We start from the raw sequence: 21,373 nt of genomic DNA, 5'->3' as shown, positions 1-21,373 counted from the left end.
CCGTCCCCCCATCCACCACCATTACTAAATCTCATCATCATCGTCATCATCGTCGTCGTCGTCGTCATCAGCGCTCTCCCCCACTTCGCCAACCCTCGTCCCTCCCTCCTTCCCCTTTCTTTTCTACGTACTCCGCGTTGTCTTCGCGAAACGCTCCCAGCCAGCCCTGCACAATCTCGACAACGCGGCCCTGCAAAAACGGCTTCGAAAGCACCACGTCGGCCCCCGCCGCGTGCGCGTCTTCCTCCTCCGAGCGCGACGATAGCGCCGTGAGGGCGACGACGAGGGCTGTCGCGGTGGACGCGGGAGAAGCGCGAGACGCGGTGGTGCAGTGGCAGGAGGAGTGAGATGGCAGCGGCGTGGGTTCCGAGGGCGATGAGGATGAGCTGGTCTCCGGTGGGAGGGCGGCGGCGGCCGCGGTGTTGGCAGGTGGTGCGGAGGGGGAGCAGTGTTGTTGTTGTTGTGATTCGATGGCTCGGATGGCGCGGGTCGCGGCGAAGCCGTTGAGGACGGGCATCATCATGTCTGGTTGGTTTCTTTGCGTCAGTGTATGTGGGGTGTGCGGGCGGATAATCGAGGCTCGGGCGAAAGAGGGCTAGGGTTGGCCAAGTTCCATGTGATTATTCAACACAGAGGGAGTGGGAGTAGGTACTCCGGTATAGGAAGCAAGAAGAAAGGGGGCAACGATGCCCCTGGAATACCTCCAGGGGGTCCACCTCCAACGCATGCACCTACCCATGAAGATAATATCAAACGCCGCACCCTGCCCTCGCGCTCGCTCAAAGGCTTCGACTGCCTGCTCCCCATTCCGCGCCGTCTCGTAGTTCACAAAGCCATGCTTTTGCATGATCTTGCCCAGCAGCATCAGATTGACATCGTTGTCGTCGACGAGGAGCAGACGCGGACGTGCTGAGGAAGATTGCTCCTGACGCTGCTCCTCTACAGCCATCGCCATCATGCTGCCCGGCCTGGTTGCAGTCGTGGGAGTCGAAATGGGCGAGTCGTATTGGCTGTCCCGCTTGCGGCCGTCCGGCGGGAGAAGTACCGGCGGCGAAGATGAGGGTTTGAGCTGAGGTATTTGGGTTAGCAGAGACGTTGGGTGCTGTTGATTTCCGTTCCCCTGTGCTAGGTTTCCGCAGTATCGCGGACGTTTGGTTGGGGACGGGGCGTCGTATGGATCAGGGGATGGTGGGACGACTTCCATGCGCTCCATGGGTAGAAATGTGGACTGGAAATGTATTGATTTGCTTGACAACGGATTGCTCAGTGGGTCCTCTAGACAAGCGAGGAGTGATTTGGCGAGCTTGTTGGGGCCAATTGGTCGACAGGCTGTCTTTTGTACGCGGAAACCGTGGTCGAATTCGCCTGAAATACGTCGTAATGAGGGACTCATGCCTATGCCGAGTAATGCCATTTTTCCAGCGTCGCACTGGAGCTTGGTGACTTCTGTGATGTCCTGATCTGTTTGCTCCACAATCAAAATGTCTGGTTCGCAGGCTTCCTCTTCTGGGTCTTGGACAATTGCTTGAAACCAGTCGCGCAGGTACATGTTCAAAGAATCCTTTATCATCGACGGGAGTCCCAATACGGCGACTTTCGGTTGCTTCTTTCTGAGCAAAGAAATTGCACGGTCAGCTGGTGTAATGGTGGGACTCGAGTTGCAGAGACTGCCCTCAACCATCGGGATAGAAACGGTGATGCTGCTGCCTTTGCGCGGTTGGCTGCGGACGTGAATCTTGCCGTCCAAAAGCGCAACAAGACTCTTGACGATCGACATGCCCAATCCGACACCTTGGCTTGCCATGCCAGAGTCTTCTTGTGTGAACGGGACAAAGAGGTGTTTCTCCAGAAAATCTCGGGACATGCCTTTTCCTGAGTCCGTAACAGTAAAGACCACGTGTTTCACGTCGTCTTTGACGGGAATCACAGAATCTTCCAAGACTTCGTTCCTGTTCCATATCGTCTTCGGACTAACGATGGGCGAGCAAGGCGACTCGGATTGATCTCGATTTGCGGCGTTATTGGGTTTCGAAGGCTTCTCGAAGCTTTGTCCTTCTTCGACGTGGAGAGAGACTTCGACGAAACCTTTCTTCGTGTACTTGAGCGCGTTGCCAATGATGTTGGACATGACTCGGCGGAGTGCCCCAGGTTCAGTCAGAAATCTCCAATTCTCTCGCCATTGGATGTCCATGGTGACCACAACATCGTCCATTGAATTTGGATTGTTGTAGACGTGTCCGCCGGCTGTCACCTCAACCGTTTCCTCACACAGAGTGGCAATGTCGGTGGTGGATAAAAGCCCGTAGCTCGTGCGATCAGACTTTTTGCAAATTTCCGATGAGAACTGGTTCTGACCACATGCTTCTGGTCTTTTGCGACGGCGCTCAAACTGGTTGATTTGTGCGTACGAGAGGACACTGCTCAGTGTATCATGTAGCGTAGTTCCACATGATCGAATGCTCTCAGCCAAACCTTGTTGGAAGCTGTCCAGCTGTGTTTCTCCGAAAAGTTCGACGGCGCCGAGGATTCCATGAAGAGGTGTTCTGAGTTCGTGGCTGACCGCAGAGACAAAAGCCTCTTGCTGCTTGACTGCGGCGACCGTATCTATCCGAGAAATTTCGGCTTCGACAGCATGCAAGAATCCACGGAGTGGTCGAATGTCAGAGTCAGGTGTGAAGATGGGAGATAGCTGTTTTGTCCAAGCGAAGCATCCTGCTAAGAGCTTGAGACTGATCGGATCCATCAGAGGGGCAAAGATCAACTGTCGGGCCTCGGGAAACGCACGACACAGTTGCATGAAATCATCTCGAGGATGAGCTGCCCTCAACTCTTCGCCAGAAAAGGTAAAGGGTTTATGGTCCTCTTCAATGTACCAAATGTTTCCGCCTGGATACCTGTCGAGAAGGAGTTGAAGAAATCCTTCGTCGACGTGATCTAAGCCAAAGGCCATGTCAGATGGCTCCTTTGCAAACGGTTCACCATAGGAATCCCTGGACCAAAAACCGAGACTTTCTCCAGGGTGTCTGGTGAGGTTCTTCTTTTGGCAATCCGTGCTAGCAAAGATCCTCTCGCCTGGGGACTCGCTCCTCTGACGGCGTTGCTGTGATTTGCATGGGCGAGGAGGGCTTTTGCCATTGGTCGATGGTCTTCTCTGGAGCGTCAAGTCTGCAGATCTTGACCTTGGCTTTCGAGCCGCATCTTCCCGGAATCCTTGGTCCGGCTCTGCCGTCGAGGAAAAGGATCCTTTTAAATTGACGACGCCATTGACGAACAAAACACCATCTACATCCAAAGCTTCTCCGAGTGATTCTGCGGCCCTCCGAAAGACGCTTTGGTAAGTTGTCTCTGAAGGTCGCTTGGGAGGACTTCCGTTAGATTTCGAGCAGTCGTTGGACATGTGTGAGTTCTCGGGTTGCTGGCTTGATGAAGTTGAAGTGTGTGGACCGGGAATTGCTCGCGTCGGGGCATCATCGTTCTGGTTCGCCATGGCCAGGCCATTACACGCTGTCGAGCTGCGGTGCTTGCCCCAGGAACCCAAAGATGGGCGCTTTTCCTGCACTTTTGAAAACAACGATCGATACTGGATGAAGGAGCCAAGGCTTCCACAGATGCGGTCAACGCGCTGGCGGAGATAGATTTGTCGTGTACTTTCCAATTGAGACATACACTTGTTGGCCACCGAAACCAAAAACTCCAGGTCGTCGGCGGAGACACCATCTCGACCCTTTGAATTGTCGAGAATGAAAAGCGTCCCAATTTTGATCCCAAGTTTTGTGGTCAATGGGGCGGCAGCGTAATGTCGCAAGTGCGGTGCCTCGGAGACGCATGGCAAGTCAGCCGTCCGGTCATGGTGCACCAGGTCAACAGCAAAGGCTCCGTTGGCCAACAGAGGCCCGGGTGCTTGTCCAATTGATCTTCGTGCCAACCAAAGCCAGGTCTCCCGGTCTTCCTCTGACCTTGCCAACCGCAAGGTGTCCGTGTTGCTGCTTGTTCGTCTCCAGTTGCCAGCCACCAATCTCTGGGTCCTGCCATCGCCAAGGCTCACAAAGGCCCCAAAGACGTCCAGCTGAGTGGCAACCACCTGTGCAAAGGCGGCCAGGGCATTGCAAACATCGGACGACTCTGAAGGGCACGAATCAAGCCCTAACGGGCTCTCATGCCCAGCAGGATGAGGAGGGAATTGGCCAGTGTCCGTGTATCTCAATCGAAAGGTTAGCAAGACAAGACTCCAAGATTGGAGCCAGAGAAAACCAACTTGCGGAGCTCATGGCTGATGACTGTGGCAATCATTCAGGCAGCGCAGCTCGAGGACAGAGCTCGATGTTGAGAGTATCGGACCCAGGTTGTCATTGAGAGAACATGCCGCAAGATGTCAGAAGGATGATGGAGCTGAAAAGACCTATGCAGCCTCTCGGAGAAAAACAGATCCGAAAACACGGCACAGGGTTGGTAGAGGTTTAGACCAGAATATTTAACCCTTGGATCAACATCACAAAGAAAGAAGCAATGGCATGCCAAATGTGCACGTTGACGTCAATCGGCAGCCTTAGCGGCGCGGGAGGACGCGCCCGGCAGGACGGCCGCCCTGGCTAAGCTGATGCTGCAGCAATGATCGATCCACCGTTGCTGCTCCAAACCAATCTCGGCAGCCTGTGCCCGGGAGCATGCCTGGGTGATCGTCATTGCGCAGGACGGGTCCATCAGACGGCATTCCAACGACAAGCGTCGACGGCGGCGCGGAAATAAGACTGAAAGAGATGGAAAAGCCACAGCGGACAAGAGGAAAAGAGTCAGACGAGACAAAAGCGATGCGGCTCACGACCAACTGCGGCAGAGCGAAACAGCAGGAAAAGACACGAGGGGAGGAGAGTCAAAGAAGGGAGAAAGAAGTCAAGACAGTCCCTGGCTAACCACCCAGCAGCTTGGTGGTCAGAGCCCTGCGTGACGCATGCCCCCAACCGATGTCATTGCACATGTTCCAGCGAGCAAAAAAAAGGGTCCGTTCCAACAGGCATTGGCCCACAAGCCAGAGTAGAAAAAAGGACGGCGAGTGCATGTCGCGGGCAGAGGAGTCCTGACAAAGTCACGAGAAACGGCGTAGACGTTGCGGTGCGATGCTTTGGTTGGGGTGCAGAGACTGATTGATGGTTACCATGTTGGCCGGGCCAGCCATGACGCACCACCCGCCGCCGCTTGCCGCTGCGTCGTCTGGTTCCCTCGTCCCCAACCACCACCGCTCGCAGACATAACATCGGCGCCGCGCTTCTGATTCGTCTGGGTTGCAAGGGAGTTTGCTTGAGCTGCTGGGCCCTGTCGCATCATGGGCCGTACCGAACCCACCATTGTCAAACCGCCCCAGTCCTTCCGCCGCCATGTCCGCTCCAAACAGGCCAGGGCCACCGTCAACAAGTCCGTTCCCGAAATCCTCAGGTCCTGTCCTCGCGCTCGAAGGGGCATTGATGCTGCCGAGCTGATAGTGGACCCGCCGCCCCAGGTCGCATCGTCAAAAGCAACCCCAAAGCCCCCAGTCAAGACCAAGGGCAGCAAGAGAAGGGCGGACCACAGTCATGACGAGCACCGTAGCCATGTTACCAAAACAGACGGGAGCCACCATGCCATGTCCAACGCTCCACCGCATATACGGCTTCAAGCGGCAGACACGCTCGAAGCCGCGACCCTTCTAGTCTCCTCTCCCACTGCAAAGCAATCTCGCATCGCCGTCCTCAACATGGCGTCACCCTTGCGCCCTGGTGGTGGCCTCTTCAATGGCGCCACTTCGCAAGAAGAGAGCCTCTGCATGCGCACAACCCTCTACCCGTCCCTCCAGGAAGCTTTCTACCGCCTGCCCGAGGTAGGCGCTGTCTACACGCCCGACGTGCTCGTGTTCCGTCACTGGGACGAAGAGGCACGCGACCTGGACAAGAGGGACCGCTTCTTTGTTGATGTCATTTCTGCCGGCATGCTCAGATTTCCTGACCTAGACGGCGGCGGCGACGACGACGACGACGAAGAAGATGCTCCAAAGCGCTATGCCTATCCGCGAGACCGCGAACTTGTCATCGGCAAGATGCGTGCCGTCTTGCGGATCGCGCGCGCAAAAGGAATTGGTAAACTGGTCCTCGGCGCCTGGGGATGCGGCGCGTACGGGAACCCTGTGGGCGAGATTGCCCGGGCCTGGCAGACGGTCTTGCGGGGCGGCGAGGGCAAGAGAATAGCAAACGCCAGCGAAAGCTGGGGACCGCTCGAAGTCGTCTTCGCCATCAAAGACAGGCGCATGGCTGACGAGTTTGCGGCATGCTTCTCCCCTCGCCTCGTCGTCGAAGACTCCCCTTCCTGTAGAAATACCGCTGCCACTGCTCGCCATGGCATCACATGTGACGATGGCAAGAGTGCCGCCGTCAACGAGATGCGGCAGAAGATTGCAGAGATAGAAGCCCAGATGACACAATCGCGCAACCCAGGCCTGAAGGCGCGGATGGAGACGATTCTCGCAGGGTTAAAAAGCCAACTCGGCGAGCTGGTTGGACCCGATGGCGACGACGACGATGACGTCGATGAAGAAGGTTCCATCGACGATGAAAACGACGTCAGCGATGGACAGCAATCTGCAGACGAGGAGAACGAGCACGATCACTACGCCTACTCTGATGACGCGCAAGGAGATACATAGATGATGGTTCCCGTCGGTCGACTCCGGCTGTTGCTGCTGCTGCGATTCGGAATAGGCTGTCCCAATCGAGAGGTCGTTGCTCAAGCGCGTAATCATTTCATAACCCGCTGCATGGCACACGCAAGCAAGGGGCCGCGCATTGCATCGAATTTTCCACCGTGCAATGAGCAGTGACTGGGTGACTGCCGCTTGGCTCCAGGTGACTCGTCTTCTCCTGCCTCCCGTAGTCGCCTGCTTGTCAATCGTGTAGGCGTTTTAGCTTTGATTGCGTCTACAGTTGATCCTCTTGCGATGAATGGACTGCCGAATGGATGAAAAGGTCTCACAGCTAGATTTGCAGACATGAGTTGCAACGCAAATTCAATAGACGATGGTGAAAATGGCAGACATACGGCCAACTGGCCAGCTAGCTTCCCTCAGGAGACTCGCCTATCTGTTTTACGTCCTGCGAGCTTTGTGCTTGTTGCTCGCCGCATCATTCCTTTCCTGCCTCTCGATGGGTTGATATCATGACGGGTTTGATATGGGGCCTTGGGCGTTGGTAGTGTTGAAGCATTGGTTGCTAATACCACTATTTGCCTTGATTATAAGTGAGTCGAGTGAGTCGGATGGTGTGGAGACCTCTCGTTGTCGGTGCGTTCAGAGGGAAGGATGGGTAAGACGACTGGGTGGGGAAGGGGGCTGTGTGGTGATCTGCCCGCGCCAATGGAAGAGGGCACTGGTTGAGGTCGCAAAGAGGAAGCATGCGTAATGATAAGACTAGAAAAAGCGTGATTGCAAGGAAGCATGTCGAAATCCTGTCTTTTCGCCACTGCTGAAAACGGGCTATCGGGTGTTGTTGGTCGTCGGGAGACCTTGTTGACTTTCAACTCTTTGATTTTGGAGGTATCTAAAATCTTAGCACGTGAAAGGGGTGCTCTTCGATGCTGGACCCGTGAATCAATCCCCCTTCTGGAAAGAAATGCACACTCAAAAAACGCCGTAACCTGCCAATACCCCCGCCAACAAGTGCTTAATGCGCTGTGAAAATGCAAAGGCAGAGAACGTAACTATTCTTCCATGGCGCCAATCTCGGTAACATCCTGCTTTGCGGCGCTGTAGTATCTGCAGTGGTTATCAGCACAATGATGGATCGACCGGCGGGAATTTCGCCTGAAAGCAGCCGGGGGAACAGGAGAGGGGAATGCAAATGCCGCGGACGGAGCGTCCACCCAACGAACAAGAGAGAAGACTTACGCCTTGAGCTGGATCTTAAATTCGGCCATTGCCACGCCAAAGAGCTTCAGCAGCGCCGTCTGGTGGCTATTCAGAGTTTCGCCCTCCTTGCACACCGTGTACGGCTGGTCCAAGACGACCTTGCCCTTGTCCAGGCGCGTCGGCATGCCCCATTTGCGCACCGTCACCTCCATCGGATGTGGTAGAGGCGCATCCTCTTCGACCGGAAGCTCGCCTCCCCGACTGTACACGATGCCCTCTGGCACAGTGAAAGACTGCGGCGCCGTGACGCCTGCCCGGGCGTAATCCGTCTGCGAGTACGTCTCAAAGTATTCAATGACATCGGCCGGCTCGCGCGACGTGAAGATCAGCCCCACGCTTCCGGAAAGGTGGCTCGTCAGCTTGTGGAGGTTGGGGAGGTGCTCCGACGCTGGGTCGGTGCCGAGGGCCTTTGCCATGACCTTGGTCTTGCCGAAGAATAATCTGGAGACCGCGTTAGAGCCTCCTTTTCTCTACCGCGGAGACGACAGGGAGCATACCTGCTGTCCGAAAACTCCTGCCGCACATCCTTCAGGTACGTGTTGCGCATGTTCTCGACATCGAATACGAAAATGTACTGATAATTTTCGGCAGCCTCGCGGACATTGTTGAACAGCTTCTCGGAGTGCTCCTTGCCCTTCTTCTCGACATTGGAGAGGTGAACAACCTTGGCGCGCTTGGACTTGGGCATCTTGACGGAATTTTCGACGGCGTACTGGGGATGGTTGAGTGGCTGAAAGCGCGCTGCAGCGAAAAGTTGCGGTGGTGTTGAAAATTCCGGGTTATCTTATCGGCGCTGAGGAAGGTTTTCACGACGCAGGCGCCAAAACAGCGCAAGCTCAGGCGAGGCGTCGCCGACCGCGACAGCAGCACAAGCCCCGCGAGCTCCTCCTGGTCATCCACAACAACGACTCACCGAGTTTTCGAGCTCCCAGCTCAGCATGTTGACTGCGCGACATGCTCGGGTTCATGGATTATGTGCAGAATGCCTTCCACGAAGCGTCGCATTGGAATCATGACAACTCTTACTCTTACCTTACTGCAACGGCCCAAGGTGCCTTGAGCACCATTGCACATCGGCGGTCGACCCTTTGCGCTGACAAGTTTTACAGGTCTGCTGGATTTCCAGACGCCCCGGGGACTGCGGCTGAACCTCTCGTCTCTATCGTCTCCAAACTTTGCCACGTCCTACTCGCTTGGCACCGTGGGAGTCGTTGATGGCTCCCTGTCATACCTTTACTCGTCGCTCCCGCTGAACGCCAAGTCTCGTACGAGCGAGCTCGACCTCCACAACCTTATTCGCGGCTACCGGCACATCAAAGAGCTCCGCAGGCCTGACGAGCCTTTTTGGTGGGAGCTATGGCACCGGGGAAAGAGGGTTGACCGCCGTGGTGCGCTCCTCCAGCAGGTGTGGTCCGACAGCGACGTGTGGCCTTGCTAAACCCGTGCTCAGATTTTGTGTTGTACGGGCGACTGTTTCTGCCCACAAACTCGCTCGAAGCGCTGTACCTGCGTCGCGTTTCACCGACGCGGCAAGTTCGTATAGCAGCGGTCAGCGACTCGAACATGAATAATGGTGGGACCGTTCTCGGCGTGGTGCAAAACGATCATGGCAAGTACAGTACCGAGTTGCTCTACAGCACAGATAGCGGGCTCCTCGGTGCCCGCGGACTTTACAACTTTGGGCATGACCCCAGGGGGCCTGAGGCGGTGGAAGGGAAAACCCAGAACCAAAGCGCCGAAAGAGTCAGCGGGCGGTTCAGCGCCGGCGCAGAGGTTTACTACGGGCTACTCAATAAGAGTGGGGGAATCAGCACTGGGTTAAGGTTTGCAACGCTGCCCCAGCACGCCGGATTCCCGTATACGATGACGCTCACACTGAACCCCCTGATGGGGAGCCTGTCGTCGACGTACGCGGTCAAAGCCGGGCCAAGTCTCGCGCTTTGCTCGCGATTCGACTTCAACTTCTACTCGAACGAGAGCGATCTGCAGCTTGGCTGCGAGTTGTGGCAGCGGCGGAAGGAGACACACGAGGCCGACTGGGCAGGGCGAATGATACGGGCCGAGTGGAAGGCGACGCGCAACGACGAGAGGGCTCAGCAGCAGCAGCACGACGAGGATGTCACGGGAGTGCTCAAGGCGCGAGTTGATCAGAAGTGGAGGATCGGGGTGTTGTGGGAGGGCAGAGTCAAGGAACTCCTGTTCACGGTGGGAGCCAGCTTCGATCTGAAACGACGGGAGCAGATCTTTCGCGCCGTTGGCGTAGAGGTTCAGTACTCATCCTAGCCGATCGCAGATCCCGTACTGTAAGGCAAAGACAGGCGCTCGAGCATCGAAGCAGGAGGGCCCAGCAGTTTGCACTTGGCATTCATCGGAAAGTGGACGGGGAGGCGGAGGGAGGCAGAGCCCTGGGAGCCATCTGCGACTCGTGGTGCGTCATCAGGCCAGGCGCTGAGGCTGAGAAGAGGCTCCGTGACCCGTGATGCACTGAGGTGCGTCGGGTGTGCCTTGTGCCTTGTGCCTGACGGCGGGAAGCGCGTTCCGCAAGGTGTTGCGGCTTCGGTCGCAGCGTGGGGCATTGTGGGGGACTTGCTCGGGGGGGGAAGCGAGCGAGAGCAGGTTTCCCGGGGCATCACCAGCGAGGGGAGATGGTGTGGGCACCGTGACTATGTTTCTTTTCGGTGCTTCTCGCTCTGAGGTGCTGGGTGCCACAACGGGCATCCCAGAGGCTGGGCGTCTCTCAAGCTTCCCGCCAAAGCCGACAGCCAACTGTCAGCAGCGCGCGGAGCGGCTATTTATACACAGGGCCAATGAGGACAGGGCCGAGTCGTGTGCATGCAGGACTGTTCCTGACTAGACGTGCAGCGTTCCTGAGGGCCGCTTGTGTTGCGTCGTGGCGCGCAACGAGGTGGGTGGGTGTGGGTGGTGCAACGTGACTGGAGGTGAGGAGGGATTAGGACAACGGAAGCAGCTGGCTGGCAGTGTTAACATCAAGACTTCAATTTGTTGTCGTCGGTCGGTCGTCCACCACTGAGACTGGCTGACTGAGTTACAGTACAGCATACAGTTCTTACAGGCCCCGAGTCGCGAGCGACGTGCCCATCCGCGTGCCGTGCAACTTGAGCCTTTTCCCAGCGTTGGACCGCGCCGTGATCGAAGCTGCGCCGCGCCGCCGCAGGGCGACCCTGCCGGCCATCAATACCCCTGCCGCTAACTCGAGCGGAGCCAACGCGGCCGGCGCTGCCGTCGAACCAAAACCGCTTTTTGCCCCCCCTTTCTGTCGTCCTTCTGTTCCCAGCACCCACCCTCCCTCTCCGTCATTATACCTCCATCTCGCAATATTCGTCGCCGTTTGGTGTCGCTTGCCTTGTCGTCTCTTTTTGGCCTGTCTGCGCTCACCACCCACGCTCTCTTCGCGTTCAGTCTCTCTTTTCCAACCACCCCCCCCCCATAGACGCCGTTCACTCCTTCCGGCCGTCTTTGCCTCTCTCTTCTGGGCCACGCCCGTCCCCTCCTTAGCCCCAGCTCACTCCCGTCGGCCATACATCCTTTTTCCGCTGAAGCCCTGTCCGCGCTCAGAGTCACAGTCGATCAGTTGCTTGACTGCCTGACTAAAGCAAGAGCTTGGACACCACAACGACCTGGAGTGACACCCTGCCGCTGTCGCCGCTCTCCTTCTGTTGCTGCCGCGCCCTAGGCTCTCCTGAGCCCATCCGACAGTCTCCTTGACCCGTCTTCCGGCCGCAAGAGCCCTTCTCTCTCTCACGACCCTTACGACCGTCAACCTCTTGTCCGCCTGGATATAACTTCGACCGTCTTGCAACCCTATTGATCCGAGTCAAGGCCGAAACCGAACCTCACTGCTTCGCCTATCGCGACGGCCATGCAGTCGACCACGGCTCCTCAGTCTGCCACCATGGTCACGACGCCAGTCTCGGCGACGTCGCCGGGAGCTACCACGCCCGGCCAGCCCGGTCAGAACGGCTCTGCGCCTCGCCGGCCGCCGCGCAAGTCGACCCTGACACAGCAACAGAAGAACCAGAAGCGCCAGAGGGCGACGCAAAACCAACTCATCACGCTCGAGATGGAGTTCAACAAGAATCCTACTCCCACTGCGCAAGTCCGTGAGAGGATTGCGCAGGAGATCAACATGACGGAGCGCTCAGTGCAGATTTGGTTCCAGAATAGGTTTGTCAACCCATCTCCAGATCCTCCCGCACGCGACGCTAATCATGGTCCAGGCGAGCCAAGATAAAGAACCTTGCTAAGAAGAGCATCGAGAGCGGTGAGGATTGCAACGACATTCCAGAGTCCATGCGCCGATACCTCGCCATCCAGGCAATGGAATCGGGCAAAACCCTGCACCACAACTTTCTCAGCCGCGGAGGCGGTATGCCTTATGGTCACGGCATGCTCCTCAATACTGATACGAGCTCTTCCAAAGTCGGTTAGTAGCATTGTGATGCATCACACCAGCTCAAGTCCACTGACCGTCCTTAGTCATCCACCACTTTGTTTGCCGCTCTCTCACCATTGGTTCATGGAAGCGCGTCGGTCAAAACTCGATGGACTTGGTCATCTTTTACTCTCCGGAGAAGTGCTGCGTGACCTATTACATTAACAATGATTCGGCCGGCTACAAGATCGAGTATCCCTTCTCAGCGATCAAGAACATTTCTCTTGAGCTCGGAGATGCAAATGCAGCCGAGGGCGCTTCACCTTCTGGAGGGCTGATCGTGGAGCTCTACCGCCCCCCGAACTTTTTCATGGACTCTTCTGGCTCTGGAGGCTTCTACCTTTGTGGTGACTTTACCGAGGACCAGCAAGCGTCTCAGGTCCTAGTACACCACCTTGGCGGTTCCCCCAAGGTTCTGAGTGGACAGCTCGCCAAGCTCGTGTCGCTCGAGTCCTTCCAGAACAGGCACAACTACTACGACCCGAACCAACTCGCCATGTCTGCCCCGGTCTCTCCCATCAACCACAGGCCAGCATCGCAGCCGAACCACTTTGTCCATCCCCACTCGGGCATGTACCACGAAAGTCCGTTTGAAATGCCACCTATGAACGGTGGCGGCCATCTCCAGCCTCCTCCAGCCAGGGGTCACAAGAGGCAAAGGAGTCGGTCGGTGCCCGTTGCTATGGATTTCTCTATGCTGCGACAAAACCCAATGCAGCCTTTCATGATTCAACCGCCGCAGACGTCTTATCCGGCGCCGTACACACCGATGCCGACCACGCCCATGCCGCAGACTCCCATTTCCCAGACTCCCATGTCGCAGTCGCAGGAAATCTATGCACCAGTGCCACAACACAGCATGTCCGGCCCCATCGGTCCCAATCTCAGCATTGACACCTCGGCTGGATACGGTATGGATTTTAAGCAGTACCCCATGTCTGCAACGACTGTAAACTCGCCTTCCGAGTACGGCACGCCCGGCTTCTACACCTCGAACCCGGGACCGGACAATATGCCCGCGGCCACGTTTAGCACGCCATACAGCAATCCTTACCTCTCGCCGCTCCCCGACCAGACTAGCATGCCTGCTCAGTCTGTTTCTCCCTTGTCGGCCATGAGCCATCATGGCGACCCGATCATTGCGAATCAGTCTCCGCCCCTCACCTCTTTGGGGCGTGCATCCTCGGCGGATCTCTACCCGATGACACACGACAACGGCATCGCGGACGACACCATGTCATTGAGCGACATGTACGCAAAGCAATCCTTGTCACTGCCCTTCCGCTCACCCATTGGCGAGGAAAACCTCGATGATTTGGACATGTCAAACCTTGTTTCGTTTGGCACCATTGACCCATCGAGCCTCTCGCCCGGGCAGCCTCAGCAGCAACCGACAATGTAATTTGCGTCGCGGATCCTGCTGCGGAAGCGAAAGCATGCGAAGCCCACGCCAATTCTTTGGAAGGGCTCGCGGTGCTCTACAAATTAACAACTACGCCAAATTTTCATATACCCCTTTTCCAGCGGCATTTTGTGTGCGAGCTGTTTCACGTGTCGTCGAGTAGTTGCCGCCAACAACTAATATCGTAATCGATCGAGGTATACCACAGAATACCAGTTCTGAGAATTTAAAGATACAGGGAGGAACAGTACCCAGGAATCCAGAGTTCGGCGTTTTTCTTCGGATGGCTAGTTGAGGAGTGATGGGAAATGGGACAAACACGGCCGGTACAGAAACGAAGTTGATTGCAAAAGGCGGACTGGCTGAGCCTGCGCCATCCGTACTTTTCATGGCTGAGCTGCGCTGCGCTGAAACATGGACGAATCGTGTTCAATGTTTTGGATCTCCAACTCTCCTGGCCTTGTCCTCTCTCCTACCGCTTAACATGTAAGCATACCGGGTACTTCGGCTGCTTTTGAGCCTTTGTGTTTTTTGCTGGTCTGCTTCTCTACTTCTCTTCAACTCACCTTTTATCCTCTTCTTTTTACAACCTTGAATCGCGAAATCGCGTGCCTTCGCTTTCCACCATTTTTCTTTGTTCGCGTGGTCTCCACACAATTTTTTCTTTTACTTTGGTTTCAGTAAGAGGATGCCTAGTTTTGCGAATGTCTCCAACCTTGCGGCACGCTCGGCGCACACTCGTCGTCTTCTTATATCTTCTTGACGCATATTGGGAAACAACCTTCTCACAAAGCTCGTATGGTGGGAACAAACTGCAATATCAAACATGGATGAGGCAAAGGTTTCTTCCCGCGTCGCCCCATACACACCAGACATGTTTCCTTCACGTTGCTCGCCACATGAGGAGGCTGCGGACAACTGAGGTGAAGGGCCTCACAACCGAGGAAACTATCCCGTTGTTCCACACCCATGTAACTTCTCTTTTTGTTCCTTTCCACGTTTGCTCGCTTGGAGCCTTTCAAACGCCCGTTTTTTCTCCTTTTTCTCCTCTATCCAAGGAGTGCGCGGCGAGTCGACGGGGTGAAAGTGGCGTCGGTTATCTGTTCTCCTCCTGCTGAATACACTCTATACCGGGTCGGGTCGTTGTTGCTGTTGGTGAAGGAGTTAGTGTAAGAGTGTGGCGAGTCTGTGTGTTGAGTCTGTATACGTATCTCTCTATCTTGTGTCGTTTGGTTTATGTGTTTTAGGGGTACTCTTTTCTTTTTTTCCCTTTGCTTATATACCTCCCGCTGCGCGGAAGAGTTTTATACCGTGTCTGTCTGTCTATCTGTCTCGTAGTACGTACGTATGTACCGTACCGTATGTAGGGAAACTGGAACTTGAAAAGGTTAATTCTTCTTTGTTTACGTGATTGAGATGTGTACGCGCTCGAAGCAGCTTACTGTCCGTCAACAGTGACGTCGTCGCATACCAAACACACACCCGGCATCATCCACATGCACTGACTAATCAACCGACCTCCTGATCCACCCACCGAGCAGTAGCGTTCACCCGACCCCGACAACTTACTCCGACCGACCGAAGGTGACAACCAGTCAACCAATCAACTAATCAAGTCAGGTCAGTCAGCCAGCCAGCCAGCCAGCTACAAACTCCACCCAGAGGAAGGTGCCTGTAGTCTGTGGAGGCACTGACCGGTCGGACACACCATGTGTGTGTGTGTGTGTATGTGGGACGCCGCGGCCGCCAACGCAGGGCATCAAGCCACCTTTCCTTCCTCCCTTCTCCACGGACCCTTTGCCGGCCTCAGCCCTATGTACCGACTGCCAGGAGTAGGGCCACCAGTCACCCTGCTCTAGCTACTTTGGTGGTGTTGGATGGGCATGGGCATGGGCGAGGACGAGGGGAGGGGGAGAGGGCGAGCACGCCATCATTATCACTATTGCCGATTACCATGGTGTATGGACGGTGGATATTAATGGGGGGGGGGGGGGTTAGGGTGGTGCCCTGGTGATGGTGCTGGCATCATCCCTCCGCAACTCCTTTCTCGCAGAGGCAATCCTGGTTTTGAGGGTTTGTGGATTTGACCCTGAAGAAGAACCTCTAAGCCTTTCTTCCCCCTTTTCGTTCGCGTGTGCGTAACACTAGACATCCTTGTCGCCCTCCATTCTCGCTACATACTTAGGTATTTGGCTAACCACATCAACTCCCCCTTCGAAACACTCGAAAGAACAAGGGCCCGTCCTCGTTGGGCAGGGACATCCCACGCGGGAAAGGGAACGTGGCTGGCTGGCTGGCTGGCTAGCTGGCTGGACGAGCACACTAGTAGGGTTAGCCAGGTGGGGTGCACTGGGGTGCACTGGGTTGGGCTGGGCTGGGCTGGGCTGATTTAATATACGCAAGGCTGTTACTGTTGTTACCTATGACACTGTGAATTACGCCATCTGTGCAGTCCCGGTTAGTTAGTTAGTCGGCCACAGATGAGTACATACATCGCTACTATACATCGATACTGGCATGCTCAGGTGCTGAACATGCATACTTACTTTTCCGATATGTGCCTACTCCTAGTCGTGAAACCATCCTAGCTGAGTTAGTCGCGCGAATAACAAACAATAAGCTTCTTCCTTTTCTCAAGCGTTTTTTTAATTCTTTCCTTTTCTTTTCTTTTTCTTTTCTTTTCCTTTGCTGTCTTCTGATTGTCTTTTTCCGCTGTTTGGGCGCTAGAAGAAGTATATCCTGCGACGAACAAGTGTCGTTGCTATTTGTATGCTGTATGATTTTGCGTTTTTCAGCCGCACTAGTGGTGTGCTGGTTCTTCAATTGTTGGTATTCGCTGCATTACTACTGCTTTGTCACATTCCGCTTGCGATTTGAGGCGTCGCACGATGCTTATCACGCTTTTGATCGGAATTTTGAACGGCTGATTGAGGTGGATGGACAGGAAGTTGGAAGTTGTGGGCTACGTACATCGTGGGCTACCTACCTATCTAGGCTCGGGGATGACTGTCTCTTTCCCCTTAACGTGGTGATTGACAGATAAGTGTTGATGAAGTGTTGTAGTCGAGAGGAACAGAGTGAGATAGGAAGAGAGTGGGGGAAGGAAGGCGTGCGCTTGGCCTGATTAGTGTGATCTTTGGACGAAAAGATGACATATCGAACCTGCTCTTGTCTTGTCTTGCAGTCTAGTTGTCTCTGTGCGGTCGCTCCGTTAGATGGACGTTAGAGATGGTAGATATGTTGAAGCTGTCTTTCAGTCTCTCTGGGCATCACTGCCCACGCTTTCTTGCATCAAGCATACGGCATGACGACCTGTTTTCTCGTCCTAATACACTCATCCACACATTGATCCGTGGCCGCACTGCGCGCGCTCCTAAACGCATGGTGTACCCGTAGACTGATCGCGAGAAAACTCCAACGCACTCGCTCCATCACTCAAGCAACGCAAATGCAATTCATCACACACTACTCGCACGGGTCGCGGTCGACGCTGGTGAGAAGGATACGACACAATACAGCCATTCAGGGCAGGTTGATCTGCGAATGGCCCGGTGCCACCGGCGGGCGTGTCGATCGTCATATTTTCGGTGTATAAGAGTTTACCACAACGTGGTGGCATGGATAGGGGGCTGATCTAGGAGTGATTTGGCAGCTGCTACGCTAGAGGCAGGCAGGCAGCCAAGGCAAGGTAAGGCGTGGTAGGGATGCGCAAGGTATCGTAAGCACTTGGCGTGGCCTGCCGGTGTGGCGGCGGCCGTGGGAGAGGCTAGATTAGCAACCACCACGTACATCGTTGAACGCAGGGAGGACAGGCGCGCGCTTTGGTGACGAGTTGATGCTGTGCCAGTCTGGGTTGTCGACGTCGGTAACTGCGTTCTGCTTTTGCTCTCGGTTACTTGTTTTGTTGTTCGCCATGACGGGCATGGAATGACTGTCTCTTTTGCTGTCTGCCTGGATGGATCACGTCAACGGAATTGGGCTAGAGCGGAGGGAACAGCGGGAGTGACCGAGACGGCCGGAAGGAAGATCGGATATCAGATCGAGAGGAAGAAAGGAGCGAGGGAAGGAGCAGATGGCCAGCCACCATTCGACAGATCAAAGCCATGTCGGATGAGGCATAGTCAGATGAGGTGAGGCGTCTCTGCGACTTCAATAATAATCAGGAGTCGGCTGCCCATAATTCAACGCTTATGGAGGCGCGCTGGTGGATATGATGACTTGGTGTTGGTGAAGATGACATGGAATGAGGGGGACGGGTTCGAGGATATTTGGCTGCTGATTGAGTCGAATTGTGGCGCGACGATGTCACGAGTCACTTGGACTCGTTCTGGGCAAGTACTCGGTATAGAAGGCGTTTTCGGCGTCGTGGGGGGTGCGTAGTGCTGAGACAGGAACCAGAACCAGAACCAGAGCCAGGAACGACAGAGGTGGGATCTGCGGCAGGGAGATAGGGGTCTGGCGCCGACTTGGGGGTCGAGGCGTTTGGACGGGCGCGAGGTTGAGTAGCGCGTGTGGTGGCGTCAGGGGATGGATGGGCCACGGGTGCGGTAGGTGGTGAGTGAACGCAATGGACGTGGCTTTCAAGCTAGGCGACGAAGAATTGAACAAGGTCATTCAACAAATAGATGGCGAAATGACTGGTCTCCGGAAGGATTCGAGTCGGTGAGCGAAAAGACGGCGCTGAAAAATTTCGGAGATAGAGAAACAGACGAAGCAGGTGTTCTAAATCGGTCAAACAGTTGCAGCTGTCAGTCCATACATACAGCGAGAAAGAGTGCATAGCCGGCGCAGAACTGGCAGCCCTTGTTGCAGACGAAATGATTGGAACTTGCTGACTGATTGCCAAGTGCCACGTCTTGTTCGCGGTTGTGTATGATCAGGTGGAGTATCGACAGGGAGGTGATGCAAGAGGCTACATGTACCCGTGACTAGACACTTCGCACACGCGAGCTGTCCGACGACGCATCTTCCACCTCACCACACCTCGACCCCGAATCTCACTAGACACCCCACCAACCTATCCCATCAAGGCTTTAATCATGGCGTCGGCGAGCGTGGAGACACGGCATGCATGGGGCCAACGAAGATCCTCGGTTCCTATTTTGACCTCGCAAGGCTGTCTACTGCTACAACATCACCACCACCGCAGACCAGGGCACCCGAGCTGATCTTGCAAGAAAAGATGCTGCCGCCTGATTCCCGAAACACTTTCTGCACGCACGCCGTCTTCGTGCTGGACCAAAGTCCGACGGCTGTACCGTGCCGGGCCGCTCTTGTCACCTCAGTCACCGCTCTTCTCGTCCACCTTCCCTTGACTTCCGTTGCCGTTTTCCATGACGTGCATCTGCCTTTGTTTTTCTTCAGTCTTGCAAAGAAGAGGGGTCGTTTTCCTAGGACAGGACAAGTGTCAACCATGTGTCCTGCACGCGCGGGTGGCAGATGACAATGTTGCGCGCTCGAATTTCTGCGGACCTAGCTCCACCATTTCCGCTCTTTACCCAGCCACTAGTCTCTTCTCAAGTCCATCTGTGGCCAGCCACCAATTGTTTCTCCCCTTCTTGACCACAACCCCCTACTGTCGAGTATTGTCCATCATGCGTCGACAGGTGGGGCACCGCGTCTCGCCGAAAGGCCGACTCTTTGACCCATCCTGTCGCCGTCAGCTTGGCTGCTTCTTGTATTGCGACGAGGCATACACCGGCAGCATGCCGCTTCGGGAAGGTGCCGTGTCCTTCACTGCCGCCCCAGGCCCGTCGCGATATGTTCTGTGGCTGGTTGGGACTGCGAAAAGAGCTGCGGAAACCACCTTGGCGTGAAACGCTGCGCGTAGAAAAAACTGGAGATGATGGGATTGTATAAGACGGGCGGACCGTCGCTAGGAGCAATCCTTCTGGCGTCATCAAGAAATCCGGATTTGCTGCTCTGCTCTGGAGCCGAATCCTTCAACTGATATTGTTCCTTGATTCCAGCCTCACTTTTTTTTTTTTTATCTTCTCTTTTCCCGTTGGCCGCAAGGTCGACGTGCCGTAATGATACTTCTCGTCAAGTCATTGTTGGTGTTGCTTCTATCTTTCCTACACCTCTTAGGCGCTTCGGCCAAGCCACTGCACATCCGGACCAATGTGTACCGCAACTCGTCGACGGGCGAGACATACGTCCGCGGGCCCGTCATAGAGCGCAACTTTCCGGACCCTAGCATCATCTACTGGAACGGCACATGGTGGGCGTTTGCGACGGAGAACGACTCGGTCCACATCCAAGTGGCCTACTCGGCAGACTTTACAGACTGGACGTACATGGAGGGCCAGGACGCGCTGCCAGACCCGCCGGCCTGGGTCAACGCGTCGGCGCCAAACACGTGGGCCCCTGACGTGAACCTCATGGTATGCCATTTTTCGTTCTGAGACGCTTTTCATGCCGCCATGCGTGCATGCATGCATGTGCGCCGGTTGAATCTTTATTGACAACTCACCTGCTTTTGATTCCCCAGGAGGATGGCACGTTTGTCATGTATTTCAGCGCCACGACCGTGTACAACTCGAGTCTGCACTGCATCGGCGCGGCCACGGCCACGAGCCCGCAGGGACCATATACTGCGGAGCCGACAACACAAGCTTGTCCCCTCTCTCAAGGCGGCGCCATCGACTCGTCTGGCTTCAAAGACTGGCAAGTAAAGGGCAGCGGGTGGGGCACCAACAGCGCCATAAGCGTGTCCGCGAGCAACGGGACGCACGACGACTGCTGGAACAACAAGACGTGGTGGGGCGGCGGCAGCGGAGGGCAGAGGTACATCGTGTACAAGGTCGATGGTGAGTAGTACAGCAGGCAGCGCAGTGAAGCCCCAACCAGGCGGCGACGGCGGCGGCCCCTTTTCTCAAGAAACCACCCAATTGACCCACGATACACACCTAGGCAACGCCCTGGGCAACGGCAACGCCAACAACACAGGCACATGCGGCAACACGATCCCGCCCCTCGCCCCCACACCCATCATGCTGCAAGCCGTGTCCAGCGACGGCCTCACCCCCATCGGCACGCCAACCGCCATCCTCCAACACGCCGGCCTCTCGGACGCCGGCCTCATCGAAGCGCCTTCGCTCTTCAAAACCGCCTCGGGCACCTACATCCTCTTCTTCAGCAGCGGCTGCTTCAACAGCGACAACTACACGGTGAGCTACGCGACGGCCGACGCGGTAACGGGGCCGTACACGCGCGCCGCCGCGCCGCTGCTGGCGACCGGCAGCGTCGCGCTGGGAAAGGGGTACGCTGAGGGTGCTGGCGGCGTCCTGAGGAGCCCTGGTGGCATGGATGTTTATTGGGATGGTAGGCATGGCGTGCTGCATGCGGATTTTCCCGACGCCGACACGCGCGCGCTGTGGATCACTGAGATTGATGTCGTTGATGGTGTTGTGTCGGCTTAGGAGGGGAGGGAGCGGCGGAGGCGCGCGGTCGCGTGGTGGCGTAATAATCGTGCAGTGTTTGGCAGGTTGTCGTGATGGATGGATGGAGGAGGAGGAGGAGGAGGAGGAGGAGCGGGAGTGAGCGAGTTCTTTTTTGAATTTTTTTTTTTTTCCCCTCCCTTATTGCTTGC

At 55.8% G+C, this 21,373-nt stretch overlaps 7 protein-coding genes across 7 annotated transcripts; 5 read left to right on the top strand and 2 right to left on the bottom strand.

Moving 5' to 3' along the window:
• Window positions 1–2: 2 nt before the first annotated feature.
• On the bottom strand, window positions 3–4,418 carry IWZ02DRAFT_67929 (uncharacterized protein). Its single transcript, XM_066771059.1, has 3 exons — window positions 4,256–4,418; window positions 736–4,199; window positions 3–525 (listed from the first exon to the last, which is right to left on the bottom strand). The coding sequence occupies exons 1-3, from the start codon at window positions 4,288–4,290 to the stop codon at window positions 68–70; spliced, it is 3,957 nt and encodes a 1,318-aa protein (XP_066619629.1). The 5' UTR covers window positions 4,291–4,418; the 3' UTR covers window positions 3–67.
• Window positions 4,419–5,320: 902 nt separating this feature from the next.
• IWZ02DRAFT_383704 (uncharacterized protein) lies at window positions 5,321–6,670 on the top strand (the record flags this gene model as incomplete). Its single annotated transcript, XM_066765291.1, has 2 exons — window positions 5,321–5,502; window positions 5,608–6,670. The coding sequence occupies 2 exons, from the start codon at window positions 5,321–5,323 to the stop codon at window positions 6,668–6,670; spliced, it is 1,245 nt and encodes a 414-aa protein (XP_066619628.1).
• An 834-nt stretch (window positions 6,671–7,504) lies between these two features.
• IWZ02DRAFT_460074 (mRNA turnover protein-like protein 4) lies at window positions 7,505–8,750 on the bottom strand. The gene is made up of 3 exons (XM_066768129.1): window positions 8,425–8,750; window positions 7,907–8,368; window positions 7,505–7,774 (listed from the first exon to the last, which is right to left on the bottom strand). The coding sequence occupies exons 1-3, from the start codon at window positions 8,613–8,615 to the stop codon at window positions 7,720–7,722; spliced, it is 708 nt and encodes a 235-aa protein (XP_066619627.1). The 5' UTR covers window positions 8,616–8,750; the 3' UTR covers window positions 7,505–7,719.
• Window positions 8,613–10,287, top strand: IWZ02DRAFT_67916 (uncharacterized protein). The gene is made up of 3 exons (XM_066771058.1): window positions 8,613–8,978; window positions 9,037–9,315; window positions 9,378–10,287. The coding sequence occupies exons 1-3, from the start codon at window positions 8,882–8,884 to the stop codon at window positions 10,208–10,210; spliced, it is 1,209 nt and encodes a 402-aa protein (XP_066619626.1). The 5' UTR covers window positions 8,613–8,881; the 3' UTR covers window positions 10,211–10,287.
• A 1,553-nt stretch (window positions 10,288–11,840) lies between these two features.
• On the top strand, window positions 11,841–13,782 carry IWZ02DRAFT_471448 (uncharacterized protein; the record flags this gene model as incomplete). The annotated part of the gene is made up of 3 exons (XM_066768876.1): window positions 11,841–12,112; window positions 12,166–12,371; window positions 12,425–13,782. 3 exons carry the CDS (start codon window positions 11,841–11,843, stop codon window positions 13,780–13,782), a joined length of 1,836 nt encoding a protein of 611 aa, XP_066619625.1.
• A 434-nt stretch (window positions 13,783–14,216) lies between these two features.
• IWZ02DRAFT_67870 (uncharacterized protein) lies at window positions 14,217–14,963 on the top strand. Its single transcript, XM_066771057.1, has one exon. It carries the CDS (start codon window positions 14,487–14,489, stop codon window positions 14,898–14,900), a length of 414 nt encoding a protein of 137 aa, XP_066619624.1. The 5' UTR covers window positions 14,217–14,486; the 3' UTR covers window positions 14,901–14,963.
• Window positions 14,964–19,811: 4,848 nt separating this feature from the next.
• IWZ02DRAFT_384040 (endo-arabinase) lies at window positions 19,812–21,203 on the top strand (the record flags this gene model as incomplete). The annotated part of the gene is made up of 4 exons (XM_066765308.1): window positions 19,812–20,165; window positions 20,273–20,466; window positions 20,569–20,591; window positions 20,695–21,203. The coding sequence occupies 4 exons, from the start codon at window positions 19,812–19,814 to the stop codon at window positions 21,201–21,203; spliced, it is 1,080 nt and encodes a 359-aa protein (XP_066619623.1).
• Between the last annotated feature and the right edge of the window lie 170 nt (window positions 21,204–21,373).

The sequence above is a fragment of the Phyllosticta citriasiana genome, assembly GCF_038021145.1.
Source record: "Phyllosticta citriasiana strain CBS 120426 chromosome Unknown IWZ02scaffold_13, whole genome shotgun sequence".
NCBI lineage: Eukaryota > Fungi > Ascomycota > Dothideomycetes > Botryosphaeriales > Phyllostictaceae > Phyllosticta > Phyllosticta citriasiana.
Note: the sequence above shows the minus strand (reverse complement) of the source record. Positions and strands in the feature narration are given on the sequence as shown.

What these genes read in the sequence shown, in the direction of transcription:
- IWZ02DRAFT_67916 (XM_066771058.1), top strand. Translation starts at nt 8,882, where the DNA reads ATGCTCGGGTTCATGGATTATGTGCAGAATGCCTTCCACGAAGCGTCG. An exon ending in CCTTACTGCAACGGCCCAAG is followed by an intron (nt 8,979 to 9,036) that starts GTGCCTTGAGCA and finishes CAAGTTTTACAG; the next exon opens with GTCTGCTGGATTTCCAGACG. An exon ending in AAAGAGGGTTGACCGCCGTG is followed by an intron (nt 9,316 to 9,377) that starts GTGCGCTCCTCC and finishes ACCCGTGCTCAG; the next exon opens with ATTTTGTGTTGTACGGGCGA.
- IWZ02DRAFT_67870 (XM_066771057.1), top strand. Translation starts at nt 14,487, where the DNA reads ATGTCTCCAACCTTGCGGCACGCTCGGCGCACACTCGTCGTCTTCTTA.
- IWZ02DRAFT_67929 (XM_066771059.1), bottom strand. Translation starts at nt 4,290, where the DNA reads ATGATTGCCACAGTCATCAGCCATGAGCTCCGCAA. An exon ending in ATCAGCCATGAGCTCCGCAA is followed by an intron (nt 4,200 to 4,255) that starts GTTGGTTTTCTC and finishes CTTTCGATTGAG; the next exon opens with ATACACGGACACTGGCCAAT. An exon ending in GTTTGATATTATCTTCATGG is followed by an intron (nt 526 to 735) that starts GTAGGTGCATGC and finishes GAAACCAACCAG; the next exon opens with ACATGATGATGCCCGTCCTC.
- IWZ02DRAFT_460074 (XM_066768129.1), bottom strand. Translation starts at nt 8,615, where the DNA reads ATGCCCAAGTCCAAGCGCGCCAAGGTTGTTCACCTCTCCAATGTCGAG. An exon ending in CAGGAGTTTTCGGACAGCAG is followed by an intron (nt 8,369 to 8,424) that starts GTATGCTCCCTG and finishes CGCGGTCTCCAG; the next exon opens with ATTATTCTTCGGCAAGACCA. An exon ending in TTTAAGATCCAGCTCAAGGC is followed by an intron (nt 7,775 to 7,906) that starts GTAAGTCTTCTC and finishes TAACCACTGCAG; the next exon opens with ATACTACAGCGCCGCAAAGC.